The following is a 15427-nucleotide window of genomic DNA, read 5'->3' as shown; positions in this document are numbered from 1 at the left end:
AGATCATGATGCTAAATCTGTGTGTCCTCAGCAACACAGTATAAAAATGTTTGGCATAATATTTTCCACATATTTTATGAAAGCTTGTTGTTCATCAACAAGCAGAAAAAATTGAAGATAAAGAATATTTAAGAGTCCAAGTAACAAACTGGACTTTGTTGGCATGTTAACAACACTACAACATGACATCAGAATGTATATTCACTTGAAGTTACACAAAGTTGCCAACCATACAATAATTTTAGGAGATATATCTTACAATGCTCATGGCTGCAATAAGAGGATTTAGTGACTGTCATTTCAGGAAGTTAGCCCTATTGAGAAATATCTCTAGGGCTTGTTTTATGTCTCTGTTTCTGAGGCTGTAGATAAAGGGGTTCAGCATGGGAGTAACTACTGCATATATGACTGAAGCAATTATATATTTGTCATTGGAGTCCCATAATGAGGAGAAAAAGTAAACCCCAGCAAGTGTTCCATAGTACAAAGATACCACAAAGAGATGAGAGCCACAAGTGGAGAAGGCTTTAAAGAGTCTCTTAGTGGAGGGGCCCCTCAGGACGATGGTCCCTATACGAACATATGAGCCCAAGATGATACTCAGAGGCAAGATGAACAGCATTCCTCCTTCGGTAAAGATGACCAGCTCATTGATGGAAATGTCTGAGCAGCTCATCTTCAGGAGGGCAGGGAGGTCACAGAAGAAGTTGGGGATGGTATTTTCAGCAGAGAAGGATAGTTGGACCAAGAGGAGGGTGTGCAACAGGGCATGGATACAGCAGAAGAACCAGGACACAGCTACTAGTGAGATACACAGCTCCTGCCTCATGACAGTGATGTAGTAAAGTGGCTGACATATGGCCACGTACCTGTCATATGCCATCACTGCGAGAAGGAAGTTGTCAAGACAGCCAAAAAGTATGAAAAAATACATCTGGGAAATGCACTCCACATAGGGGATGGATTGTTGCTGAATATGCATGCTTATCAGCATCCTAGGGATAGTAACAGATGAAAAGGAGACATCAGTGAAGGCCAAGTGGCTGAGGAAGAAGTACATGGGGGTGTGGAGGCGAGGGTCCAGCTTGATGAGCAGGAGGATGAGTAGATTCCCCAGCAGTGTGGTCAGGTACACGCCCAGGAACAGGGCAAAGAACATGCCCTGTTGTTCTGGCAGGATGGGGAGCCCCAGGAGGAGGAACTCGGACATGCTGCTCTGGTTCTCCCTCTTCATTCTCTTCTTAATTTCTGCTGAAAAGTGGAGAATGTAGGAAATGTCAGTGAACATTCCATAATATCATAAAGTCCTCTTTAGCATGAAAATTCTTACTTTTTGCTCCCTTTCTCTTTATTTCTCATAATTGTTGGTGAATGAATCAGTCTGTCCCATTCTGGCTTTCATAATGCATCAAACCCTCACATTAACCAAGTCTCTTTCCACAGAAAGCAAAGGACATTGTTCTTTATTCAATAAATATTTATCAAAAAACAGTTTCATCCCATATTAAGCACATAATAATGAACAAGACATGAGAAGTCTCCATGTTTAGGGAGTTTTCACCTTTATATCAAGTGGGGTTCAAACCTCTGTAGTTTAATAGGATTAAAACTGTGAAAGGAAATAAAAACAAAAATAAATTATTGGAACCTAATTAAACTTAAAAGCTTTTGCACAGCAAAGGAAACTATAAACAAGGTGAAAAGACAACCCTCAGAATGGGAAAAAATAATAGCGAATGAAACAACTGACAAAGGATTAATTTCAAAAATATAGAAGCAGCTCATACAAATCCATACCAGAAAAAAAACCCAATCAAAAAGTGGGCAAAAGACCTAAACAGACATTTCTCCAAAGAAGACATACATACAGATGGCTAATAAACACATGAAAAGATGCTCAACATTGCTCATTATTAGAAAGATGCAAATCAAAACTATAATGAAATATTACTTCACACTGGTCAGAAAGGCCATCATTGAAAAATCTATAAACAATAAATGCTGGAGAGGGTGTGGAGAAAAGGGAACCCTCTCACACTGTTGGTGGGAATGCAAATTGATATAGCCACTATGGAGAACAGCATGCTGCTGCTGCTGCTGCTGCTAAGTCGCTTCAGTTGAGTCCGACTCTGTGCGACCCCATAGACTGCAGCCCACCAGGCTCCTCTGTCTCTGGGATTCTCTAGGCAAGAACACTGGAGTAGATTGCCATTTCTTTCTCCAATGCATGAAAGTGAAAAGTGAAAGTGAAGCCGCTCAGTCATGTCCAACACTTCTCGAACACATGCACTGTAGCTTACCAGACTCCTCTGTCCATGAGATTTTCCAGGCAAGAGTACTGGAGTGGGTTGCCATTTCCTTCTCCAAGAACAGCATGGGGATTCCTTAAAAAACTAGAAATAAAAAAAAAAAACTAGAAATAAGTCTACCATAAGGCATATACCTGAGGAAACCAAAATTGAAAAAGACACATGTAACCCAACATTCATTGCAGTTCTATTTACAATAGCTAGGACATGAAAGCCACCTAGATGTCCATCAACAGATGAATGGATAAAAAACTATGGTACATATATACAAAGGAATATTACTCAACCTTAAAAAGGAACACATTTGAGTCAGCCCTGATGAGGTGGATGAACCTAGAGCCTATTATACAGAGTGAAGTAAGTCAGAAAGAAAACAATCATCGTATACTAATGAATATATATGGAATCTAGAAAGATGGTGCTGATGAACCTATTTTCAGAGCAGCAGGAGAAGGGCATGGCAGCCCACTCCAGTATTCTTGCCTGGAGAATCCCATGGACAGAGGAGTCTGGTGGGCTACAGTCCATGGGGTCACAAAGAGTCGGACATGACTGAGCAACTATACACCGCACAGCACAATGGAAATACAGATATTGAGAACAGAATTATGGACATAGCTGGGGGTGGGGAGGAGAAGGTGGGAGGTAGGACGAGAGTAACATGGAAACATACATTACCATGTGTAAAATAGATAGCCAATGGAATTGACTCAGGGAACTCAAACCAGGCCTTGGTAACAATCTGGAAGGGTGGGATAGGGATGGAGGAGGGAAGAATATTCAAGGGGACGGGACATGGGTATACCTATGGCTGATCCATTTTGATGTTTGGTAGGAATAATGCAATACTCTAAAACAATTATTCTTCAATTAAAAATAAATAAATATGTTAGAAAATGTGAAAAGGGCACCAGGTCAGAGGTATCAGCCATTTCCTCATCAAAAGGATGTGCAAGTCCCTAAACTGAAAGAGAATTACTAAAGCTTTGTCATGAGCATTCAATATAATTTGCTGCATCCTACTTGCTTTGAGTCACTTAAAATTCCCTGTTATCAAAAAGTGTCCAGGGACTTCCCTAGTGGTCCAGTGGCCAAGACTCCACTATACCAATGAAGGAGGCCTGAGTTCAATCCCTGGTCAGGGAACTTGATCCCACATGCCTCATCAAAGAGTTCACATGCCACAACTAAAGAAAAAAAGTCCCACATGCCACAACTAAAAGGTCCTGCATGCTGCAACTAAGACCCAGCACAGCTATATAAATTAAAAACAAAAAAAGTGGTCTCCAAACCAACAACAACAATAGTACCAAGCACTATTCCAAGTGTTTTACATGTACTTTCAAATGGAATCTTCATGATAACTCTAACAAGTGAGTATTATTAAACACATTTTAATCATAAAAAGCAGAAGTATGTAACATTTACTTTGCTTTTTATTTTTTTGGCTGCTCTGGGTCTTTGTTGCAATTGGCATGCAGACTTAGTTTCCTGGCAGCATATGGGATCTTAGTTCCCTGATCTGGGATTGAACCTACATCTCTTGCACTAGAAGGCAGATTCTTAACCACTGGATCACTGAGGAAGTCTCAAGTGTGCATTACTTAAATGTGCAAAGATACACACAATTAAGTGCAACAGATGGACTCACAATATATGTCTATCTGTCCAGATTCCATCTCTTAACCACTCTGCATAGAAATTATATCCTCATTAGAATTTTCAGAGAAGATATGTTATGTTAGTTACCTTTCTCTAAAATGTTCCTAACTCAAAGAAAAATTTACCACTCATTATTTATACATTATACAATTTACAAACGACTTTCACATGGATTTTAACCACTTAGAGCAATAATTATAATTTAGGGACTGCTTAGTTACACAGGCAAATGTTATGTCCTCATCTTATAGATGTGAAAACTGAAGCTAAAGAGATAAAAGACTTACCTAAGGTGACTCAGCTCTTTCATGGTGGATTCCAGGTTTAATATTTCTTTGCAAGTTAAATTACACGTAAGGATTGCTAACCACATGGACCTAAAGAGGGAATCAAAACTGACATTCTCCCTGAAGTAGGGGAGCAGGACAATGAGTCCCCATTAGAGACTAAGAGGGAAGAATAAATCTGACTCCATATTGGATCTATTTAATTTACTTTAACATTTGTATTCTATTGTTTTTGCTACAAGCTAAGAATGTTGCCTAGGGACTTCCCTGGTGGTCCAGTGGCTGAGACTCCAAGTTCCCAATGGAAAAGGCCTGGGTTCAATCCCTGGTCAGGAACTAGATCCCATGAAGACTGAAAATCTCGTGTGTCATAATGAATAACTGGCACTGTTAAGCTATTAAAAAAAGAAAAGAAAGTTGCTTATAGCCTTAAACATAAAGGCTAGCCCATTCTCAAGACTCTGATCTTTAAAGATATAATACTTTTCTATTCATATCGGGATAAAAAAGTTGCAAAACAGAGAATAGCATTTGTCTTATTGGAGGTTTACAGGAACATCTTGACCTGACCTAAGGGGACAGCTAAAAAAACACAGGATTCAGACATGAAGAAGTTTGCAACAACCAACCATGTCCCCTTCCCTTTCAATACGAAAGAAGCCTGAATTCTAACTAGGGGAAGATGTTTCCTTGGAACACCATCTTCTCAGTCTTCTGACTTTCCCAATAAAGTCATTATTTCTTGCCCTAACAATTCGTCTCCCAATTTATTGACCTGTCATGTGGCAAGCAGATTTATTGAGCTTGGACTCAATAACAGGACCATGAACTCTTATCAGGGGCACTGATTTTTTTTAGTTCATGGCCACCAAGGAAGACAGTGACTTGATCCTTATGGGGAAGCGTGGCTGCTCGCCAACACACATTGGGTCAGTCCTTGTCGAGAAACCAGAAGAAAGCAAGATGATCGGAACCAAACAGCAACCTTGATTCAAGTAGGACCTTGTGAAAGAGGCAGCGGGCCATGAGCCCTGGAAAGGTCAGACCCTGATCTTGAAGTATGACACAGGGCCTTTGGATGGGCCTGTTGTCTTCTTTTACCAGACAATGTTGAAAGAGGAAGCTCCATGACACATCCATGGGGTTTGTAGGAACATAATAAAAGTATCTCCTTGTTAATGAGTACCAATTATGTGCCAGGCTAGGTGCTGAACAATTTGTATGTACTACCTCATTTAATCCTCACAATATCACTGTGAAGTAGGAACAGTTATTTCTTCTTTGCCAGGGAGGGTTCTGAACCTCAGAGAATTGCAATCACTTCCTAAGATCATAAAAACATTTAAGGGCCAGACTGAGGATTAGGCTCTGATCTGACACAGTGCAGACCCTGAACTCACATCCATTAGTATGTGGCAGCTACCCACGGGTTTTGGAAATGCACTTCCACACTCATTGCAGTGATACGGCCACTGTTGAAAGACAGTTAAGGCAATATTTGGGCTCGTGGGGTGAATCAGAAGCCCCTGAAACTTGCACATGAAACACACATTCATGTGCACACTCAAAACACTGATTTGTGATTTCTTACCACCTGTGACTTATAGGACAGTAACTATGGCTTATAGATCAGTTACTCAAAGATTATAAAAATAAATTCACAAAGAATACTTGAGATGGTACACAAAATAATCCATATAACTACACACAAACACTTGTGTAATCATAGCACAAACATAAAACAACAAGTAACTCATAAAAATCACATATTAGGTGTAAACTCTAACTCTGAATAGAGACTCATACATGCAAACACACATATTAAATAACAAAAAAACACAAGGTCACACATATCACACAGAAATCATATAAGAAGCACACCATGGCACAGACAGGCCTCTTCACAGTCAGACAACAAACAACATACATGGTCACACACATATACTGTCATTGCAAAATGAAATGCTCCAAGGCTTCCCTGGTGTCTCAGATAGTAAGAATTTGCCTGCCAAGCAGGAGACACAGATTTCATCCCTGGGTAAGGGAGATCCCCTGGAGAAGGAAACAGCAACCCACTCCAGTATTCTTGCTTGTAGATTTCCATGAACAGAGGAGCCTGGCGGTCTACAGTTAATGGGGTCGCAAAGAGTCAGACACAACTGAGCGACTTTCACTTTTAGCCTCCACTGATTTTCATGCAATTAGGTGAAGGCAGTCAATGAGTGAGGCACTCAGGCTCCATTCACTCAGAAGGACTACCCAATAGATACTGTGCTGTGCTATGCTTTGTTGCTTAATCATGTCTGACTCTTTGCAACCCCATGGACTGCAGCCTGCCAGGCTCCTCTGTTTTGGGGGGTTCTCTAGGTAAGAATACTGGAGTGGGTTGCCATGCCCTCCTTCAGGGGATCTTCCCAACCCAGGAATCAAACCCAGGTCTCCCACATTGCAGGTGACTTCTTTACCAATGAGCTGCCCCCAGTAAATACTACCTGTAGATAAAATGTAGAGTAAATACACACACACACTACTCATGAAGAAAACATACATATATCCACATTAAGGAGCAAAGAAACACCACACAGACCTGTGTGGGATGGTACACACTTCCAGACACAGACAGACCTTGCCCACCTAGGATTCCCAGCTCCCTCTGTCCTGTGCCGCTCCTTAGTGAGTTCGGGCACCTTGTAATCCAAGCAATTTCCCAAGTCTTGAGCTTCTGATGAGAACACAAGGAACAAAAAAGTAAGAAGGAAGCCTCTGTGAGCCCATAACCTCCTGAGCTTCCTGTGTCTGTCCTTGAACTCCAGAGCTACAGGCAGGAGGAGACCATTTTACAAGGCTCAGAGAGGATTCCAAGAAGTCCCTCAGGTCCCTGTTGAGGAAAAAGTCAAAGTTGACTAATTGCCTCCAATTCCTACCAGACCTTGGGGAGGAGCCTATGCAGGGGCTGAAGGGGCTGAGCTTCCAAAGCGACCTGAGAGGGTGCCCCAGACCTCAGGGATGCCCTGGGCTCCTCTCTGCCTGCTCCAAGTTCCAGCTGGGAAGTAGGAATGGCTTAGTCATCCTCCACCACTAATGCTGTCGATGCACTGGGTCAGCTTCTCCCAGCAGCATAGAAAGTCTGGCTTCTGCAACCCCCCACACCACTTATACTTGCTACCACATGAGCTCAAATCTAGCTTTGACTTCACATCCTGCAGGAACCTTTTCTCCTTTGGGAAAGACTCCAGAGCATGGAGGGGAGCCTTTCTAAGAGAGTGTAGGGGGAGAAGATTGAGTCCTTGGGCTCAGTACTCAGAAGAACTGGGTCTGGACTATGCCAGTTAACTGTTGGCCCTGAGCAAATTAAGTACAACCCTATTTCATCAGCTGTAAAGTGCAGATAATAACTGCATTGTCATCTTGAAGTTATTATCGAGATTAAATGAGGTGATTCATGCTTAAGCACACCATAAGTGCACCATAACCATCAGCTCTTGACATTATCTTTGTATCTTCAAAAAAATATATATAATTACATCTAGGATCATTGACACTGATATAGCACTCATATTGAATGATGACTGAATTATCTGATCAATGAATTCTGATTTAATCTATTAATCTGATTCTTCTTAGTGAAAACTTGATTTCTTAAATCTTTGCATATGAATCAAATGTTTTTCTATCATAGGCATGATCCTACACTAGTTTTCTAAATCAAGCCAGTAGTTGGTTCTGTGACCAATTACCTGTGTCCAGCACTTCTGGGTTACCTTGGTGAATGTTTCCACTCCAAGGCTCTAATTGGTTGGCCCTGAGGAAATTTACTTCAAAAGAAAAATTATAGTCATGTTCAGATCACTGTTGATATCACTAGATGGACTCCCTTCATGTGGCCAATTAATAATGCCTGCTCTGACCCTGGCCATAAAAATATTTTCTTCTATTACTCAAGCTCAACCAGAGCAACAAGCAAAGTTTTAGGCAAGGAATAAAATCTCCCACAGTTATGGGATGGATTTATGTGGATAACACCAGGCTATGGTAATTTAAAAAGCAGAGACATTACTTTGCCAACAAAGGTCCATCTAGTCAAGGCTATGGTTTTTCCAGTGGTCATGTATGGATGTGAGAGTTGGACTGTGAAGAAAGCTGAGCGCCAAAAAATTGATCCTTTTGAACTGTGGTGTTGGAGAAGACTCTTGAGAGTCCCTTGGACTGCAAGGAGATCCAATCAGTCCATCCTAAAGGAGATCAGTCCTGAGTGTTCATTGGAAGGACTGATGTTGAAGCTGAAACTCCAATACTTTGGCCACCTCATGCGAAGAGTTGACTCACTAGAAAAGACCCTGATGCTGGGAGAGATTGGGGGCAGGAGGAGAAGGGGACGACAGAGGATGAGATGGTTGGATGGCATCACCGACTCGATGGACATGAGTTTGAGTAAACTCCGGGAGTTTGTGATGGACAGGGAGGCCTGGCATGCTGCGATTCATGGGATCACAAAGAGTCAGACACGACTGAGTGACTGAATTGAACTGATGGTAATTTAAGTTTAAAGTCTCTTCTATGTAGTGAACAATTAAATCATACTAAGGATAATCAGTTTAGTAATACTAGGAAATTGGGCTGTGTACCTTATGGACACTGTCAGTATATAATTTCCCTGAAAGATAAGGATTGGTACACAGTAGACTAAGTCAGGTGATCTGGGATATACTGAGCTGCACCTCATGGAAGCTCTTAGCTTGATTCTTACTTATGACTGCTAGCTATGTTATTTGTATGAAACCTGTTTTACAAAATTTCTGCTTCTTACATTAAAAAAAAAAAGACCCTTAAGAGTGAGAACAAAGTGTATCTCTATGTCTCATGTCAGTGGCCACCAGGGTGATGGTAGACAGCCCAAACCTACTTCCACACCTTGGTCACAAAACATATATATTCTGCACACAACACTGTACAATGGCCAGAACTAGTGTCTTAGTGCCCTCCTGGTCAGTTACCACACAGGGCTATTAATCAAATATGAGGAACTAAGAATTTATTTTGCATACTTGAGAAGAAAGGCATGAGTGTCCCCAAAGATGAATTCTTTTTTTAATACAGTAATAACAAGAAGGTCATTTGATTATACCACTGTGCCACCTGGGAAGCCCCTTTGCTACCTTAGGGTCCAGTTAAATCATATAGGTATATATGGGTTAAAAATTATTTCTTTATTTGTAATATATATATATATATAAATTAAAAAAATTAGAATATAAAGCAAAGTGTAATTATTACTTTTAGGATTACAATAGGTATCATTGTGGCCTATAAGTATGGCTATAATATCAGACGTTTTTCTCTTCCATTAAATGATAGCAAAAAATAACTCAGATACACTTGGTTTAGTTTGAAAGCCTGCTAAAAAAATATAAGAAATAACAAAGGATAGTCAGCTATCACTGAAATGGCAAAAACAGGATGCATACCTATAGAGAGGAAAGAAAAAACCAGGAAGGAATGTCTGGCCAACTGGGTCTTTAGGGAAAATTATGGAGCATCTGAAAACTCTCAAATATTTATCTGTGGAGAGTGTCTATGTGTGACATTTGTTAATGTTTTTTCACCTTCATTTCCAGTTTAGATACGTCATGGTTGCACCATTTCTGTCATTAAAATTGCTCAGTAAGAGTAACAGTCAAACCCCCTCACCCCTTAAGGTAGTTGAAAAGATTAAATGAGTTGAAACACATGATGTGCTTAGGACATTGTGTGTTAGTTGCTTAGTAGTATCTGACTCTTTGTGACTCCATGGACTGTAGCCCACTAGGCTCCTCTGTCCATGGGATTCTCCAGACAAGAATACAGGAGTGGTTGCCATTTCCCTCTCCAGGGAATCTTCCCAACTCAGGGATCGAACCCAGGTCTGCTGCGTTGCAGGCAGATGCTTTACCGTCTGGGCTACTAACATTGTCTGGCATTTTGTTTATTATCTTTTTATTGTTTAGAGACATCACTTTCAGCTGCTCACACATGCATACACAATTTGTTTCATTACCATTGTTGTCATCATCGTGTTCATGCTCAGTCATGTCCGACTCTCTGTGACCCCATGGACTGTAGCCTGCTAAGCTCCTCTGTCCATTGGATTTTTCAGGCAAGGATACTAGAGAGGGTTGTCATTTCCTTCTTCAGAGGGTCTTCCCCACCAGCGCTAAAACCCATGTCTCCTGTGTCTCCTACATTGCAGGCAGATTCTTTACTCGCTAAGCCATTGGGAAGCTCACAGTTACAATCACCATTGTAGGTAATGACAATTCCATGTTGTTGAATCCAAATGTAGGCATCTTTGACTCTATTTTTCACACTCTGCTCATGTCCAATTAGTCAACAACTCTTGTTGGTCCTAATTTACAGCTAATCACAGTCTTTATTGAATTTTTACTACTTCTGTTATTACCCTAACCTCACTTCAGTTCAGTTCAGTCACTCAGTCATGTTCAACTCTGCAACCCCATGGACTGCAGCACACCAGACTTCCCTTTCCATCATCAACTCCTGGAGTTTACTCAAACTCATGTCCATCGAGTTGGCAATGCCATCCAAACATCTCATCCTCTGTCATCCCCTTCTCCTCCTGCCCTTAATCCTTCCCAGCATCAGGGTCTTTTCCAATAAGTCAGTTCTTTGCATCAGGTGCCCAAAGTATTGGAGCTTCAGCTTTAGCATCAGGCCTTCCAATGAATATTCAGGACTGATTTCCTTTAGGATTGATTGGTTTAATTTCGTTGCTGTCCAAGGGACTCTCAAGAGTCTTCTCCAACATCACAGTTCAAAAGCATCCATTCTTTGGGGTTCGGGTTTCCTTATAGTCCAGTTCTCACATACATACATGACTACTGGCAAAACCATAGCTTTGACTAGATGGACCTTTTATCCTAACCTACCACTTATTAACTTCAGGGACGCTGTAGCTTCTAGCTGATCTTCCTGCTTCCATCAGTCCTGTGTTCATTCATTGGGCTTTTGTTGTAGGGAAGACAAATTTAAGAAAAATGAATTCAAAATGTTTGTAGTATATTTAGATTTTAGGAAACAGATACAACATGTAACTTGTAACTACATTAACAATGCAAACATTAATTTTTTTTTAAAAAAGCAAACATTCTCAACTTCATTACTTTAAGTAATATTTACTTTCTATAACTATTAAGAATGATAGACAAAAGGACAAAGAAACAAAACAGCTTATTTCTATCTCATTTACAAGAGAATTATTACACACTATGAATTATTATTCATTTCATCCTAACTATTTCTATGACTTTTCATTTATCTAAAATAATACTCCACATACCTTGATTCTAACTTCTCTAAGGAATTTTATTCTAAAGGAAAATATCATATCACATTTGAAAATTCTTTTTTTTCTTAGCTGTGCCCCACAGCTTGTGGGATCTTAGTCCCCAGCCAGAGATTAAACCTGTGCTCTCAGCAGCAAAAGCCTAGAGTCCTAACCACAACTCAGCATCAGTAAATTAAGGAAAAAGAGGAGAGTGAGAAAGTTGGCTTAAAACTCAACATTCAGAAAACTAAATCATGGTATCTGGTTCCATCACTTCATGGCAAATAGAAGGGGAAACAATGGAAACAGTGACAGACCTTATTTTGCGGGGGGAGGGGGGGGTGCTCCAAAATCACTGCAGATGGTTACTACAGCCATGAAAGTAAAAGACACTTGTTCCTTGGAAGAAAAGCTATGACAAACCTAGACAGCATATTAAAAAGCAGAGAGATTACTTTGCCAATAAAGCTCTGTCTGGTCAAAGCTATGGTTTTTCCAGTAGTCATGTATGGATGTGAGAGTCGGACTACAAAGAAAGCTGAGCACCAAAGAATTGATGCTTTTGAACTGTGGTGTTGGAGAAGACTCTTGAGAGTCCCTTGGACAGTAAGGAGATCCAACCAGTCCATCCTAAAGGAAATCAGTCCTGAATATTCATTGGAAGGCCTGATGCTAAAGCTGAAACTCCAATACTTTGGGCACCTGGTGCAAAGAACTGACTCATATGAAAAGACCTGATGCTGGGAAAGATTGAAGGCGGGAGGAGAAGGGGATGACAGATGATGAGATGGTTGGATGGCATCACTGACTCGATGGATATGAGTTTGAGTAAGCTCCAGGAGTTGGTGATGGACAGGGAAGCCTGGTGCGCTGCAGTCCAAGGGGTCGCAGAGTCAGACACAACTGAGCGACTGAACTGAACTGAAAGAAGGTGTAACACACAGAATGCAATATTATTCAGACCTGTAATCATAGCCAAAGATTGCTTCTCTTCTTAGAGAGGAAACATACAATATGTAATATTTCCCTTCAGAAAAGGAAGTCCATGCATGTTGATACTATAGTAAGTCATTCAAATAGATAAGGCTGCAATTTAAGATGTTGACTTTACAAAAGTAGAGTTTCTGGTAATGCCAGATTCCAAAGGTTATTAAAAAATAATGAAGACAAGAGACATACCCAAAGCTAAGGCCATGAGTTATAATATCTGAGGTTGTAAAGTCAGTGGGTTCTAGAAAAATAGGCAGGGAACACAATCCAAATAGAGGGAACCAAAAAGGGGGAGGGGCCATTGAAATCAAGGAAAGTTTGATGGGTACCAGAGACAAGGGCAGTATCAGCATCAGTTAGCTTTGGCTGCATAACAAACCACCCCAAAACTTAGTCACTGAAACAACAACCACTTGTTTATATGACATTTCCACAAGCTGGCGATTTGGGCTGGAACTGTGCTCACCTGGATGGTGCTTTTAGTCTAGGCTAGGTTCAACTGTTCTCAGCAAAGTGAATGTTGCTTAGTAGTGTCCAATTCTTTGCAACCCCATGGACTGTATAGTCCATGGAATTCTCCAGGCCAGACTACTGGAGTCGGTAGCCTTTCTCTTCTCCAGGGGATCTTCCTAACCCAGGAATCGAACCCAGGTCTCCCTCATTGCAGGTGGATTCTTTACTAGCTGAGCCACAAGGGAAGACCAAGAATACTGGAGTGGGTAGCCCTTCCATGAGGGAAGCCTATCCCTTCTCCAGTGGATCTCCTGACCCAGGAATTGAACCAGGATCTCCTGGATCACAGGCAGATTCTTTACCAACTGAGCTATTAGGACTCACTCATACCTCTGCAGTCACCTGCCAGGTCATCTGGGAACAGGTTGATTGTTAGCTGGAGCACGTTGCTTCTCCTCCATGTGGCCCCACATCTTCACACAGCTCAGCTTAGACTAGTTCACCTGGAGGTCTAAAGGTTCTGAGAGTGGCAGGAACACAATCTACCTGGGCTTGAGACACTCACAACCTCACTTTCACTGAATGTATTAATCAAAATAAGTAACAAGTCCTGCCCAGATTCAATGGGTAGGGAAATTAACTCCCACTTGGAAGGAAGGGCTGCAAAACATTGTGGCCCTTTTTGCAATCTACTGCCGTCACCTACACAATTCTTCAAGAACCTGTCTCTGAAAGCATCCTTAAGTGGGTAACTGTTACTTGGCAAAAATAATCCCTTTCCTGTAAAGAATCCCCAGGGCCAATTTCATGTCTCTGTTCCTCAGGCTGTAGATAAAGGGGTTTAACATGGGCGTCACCACAGTATACATAACTGAAGCAACTATGTCTTTGACTTTGGAATTGTTTGCTGAAGAAAAGAAGTAAATCATTGCAAGAGTCCCATAGTACAAAAATACCACAAAGAGGTGGGAGCCACACGTGGACAAGGTTTTGCAGATTCGCTTGATGGACGGGACCCTCAGGATGGTGGCCCCAATGCGGATATAAGAGCCCAAAATAGCACTCAATGGCAAGAAGGCAAACACGCCCCCCTCAGTGAAGATAACTAACTCATTGAGGGAGGTGTCTGAGCAGGTCAACTTTAAGAGGGCAGCGAGATCACAGAAGAAATGGGGGATGGTATTGTCTGCACAGAAAGACAGTTGGGACAGAAGCACAGTATGCAACAGGGCGTGGACACAAGAGACGAACCAGGATCCAGCTGCCAGTAGGACACACAACCCCTCCCTCATGACGGCGGCATAGTGGAGTGGCTGACAAATGGCCACGTACCTGTCGTAAGCCATCACTGCAAGAAGGAAATTGTCAAGACAAACAAAAAGTAGAAAAAAATACATCTGTGCTATGCACCCCACATAAGGGATGGATCGATCTTGAGTCTGCATGTTCACAAGCATCTTAGGGACAGTGACAGATGAGAAAAACACATCAGAGAAGGCCAAGTGGCTGAGGAAGAAGTACATGGGGGTGTGGAGGCGAGTGTCCAGTCTGATGAGCAGGAGGATGAGCAGGTTGCCCAGCACAGTGATCAAGTAGATGCCCAGGAACAGGGCAAAGAACACGCCCTGCTGCTCTGGCTGGATGGGGAGCCCCAGGAGGAGGAATTTGGACACGCTGCTCTGGTTTTCCCTCCTCATTCTCTTCTTAATCTCTGCTGGGGATAAAGGGAGTAAAAAAATCAAAGACTGAGGTATGGTGATTGTTGTCACCATGAGTACATTACAACCATGTGCTTTTTTTTTTTTTTTTTTTGCCTGGAGACTGTATCAAAATTCAGACAAACTGCATATTTTCTGCTGTAGTTTTCTGTCTGCATCCTTCTGGTCACAGAGTGCATGAGATTTCCAGTGGCAAACAAGGCTTTTTTCCAAAGGAGACTAATGTAAATACCTTCATTTATTCAGCCATGTTCTAGACACTATTCTTGACACTGGGAATAGAACAGAAAATAACATGTAGTCACACACACACACACACACACACACACACACACACACACACAAATCATAGACCTCAGAGACCAACATCCATTCACTTTATGACCGATACTCATTCTAGGTTAAAAACAGTCAGATTTGTGTTACTTTCAAACAAACTAACACATACATACAACACAACACATAAACATCACACCTAGCCTTGAGACAAAGTACAACCCACAAAAAAGTGCATACTACATACACACAGATACACATGCAGCCATGCAGTCAATTAAAACACACAAACATAAACCTAGGCAGCATGTGCATGTACACCACACACACACACACTACCAGTAAGTTTTTTTCAGCCCTTTATAATCTATCTAAATCCTTCCTACATACTGAGAGTCGATATATGATTCA

General features: G+C 41.4%; 1 protein-coding gene across 1 annotated transcript; it reads right to left on the bottom strand.

The window, feature by feature from the left end:
- Positions 1 to 295: 295 nt before the first annotated feature.
- Positions 296 to 14719, bottom strand: LOC122442121 (olfactory receptor 1J4-like). The gene is made up of 2 exons (XM_043469473.1): positions 14223 to 14719; positions 296 to 1235 (listed from the first exon to the last, which is right to left on the bottom strand). Exons 1-2 carry the CDS (start codon positions 14717 to 14719, stop codon positions 296 to 298), a joined length of 1437 nt encoding a protein of 478 aa, XP_043325408.1.
- Between the last annotated feature and the right edge of the window lie 708 nt (positions 14720 to 15427).

Source organism: Cervus canadensis, chromosome 5 (assembly GCF_019320065.1).
Source record: "Cervus canadensis isolate Bull #8, Minnesota chromosome 5, ASM1932006v1, whole genome shotgun sequence".
Taxonomy (NCBI): domain Eukaryota; kingdom Metazoa; phylum Chordata; class Mammalia; order Artiodactyla; family Cervidae; genus Cervus; species Cervus canadensis.
The sequence above is the reverse complement of the archived record's forward strand: the minus strand, read 5'-3'. Positions and strand labels throughout refer to the sequence as shown.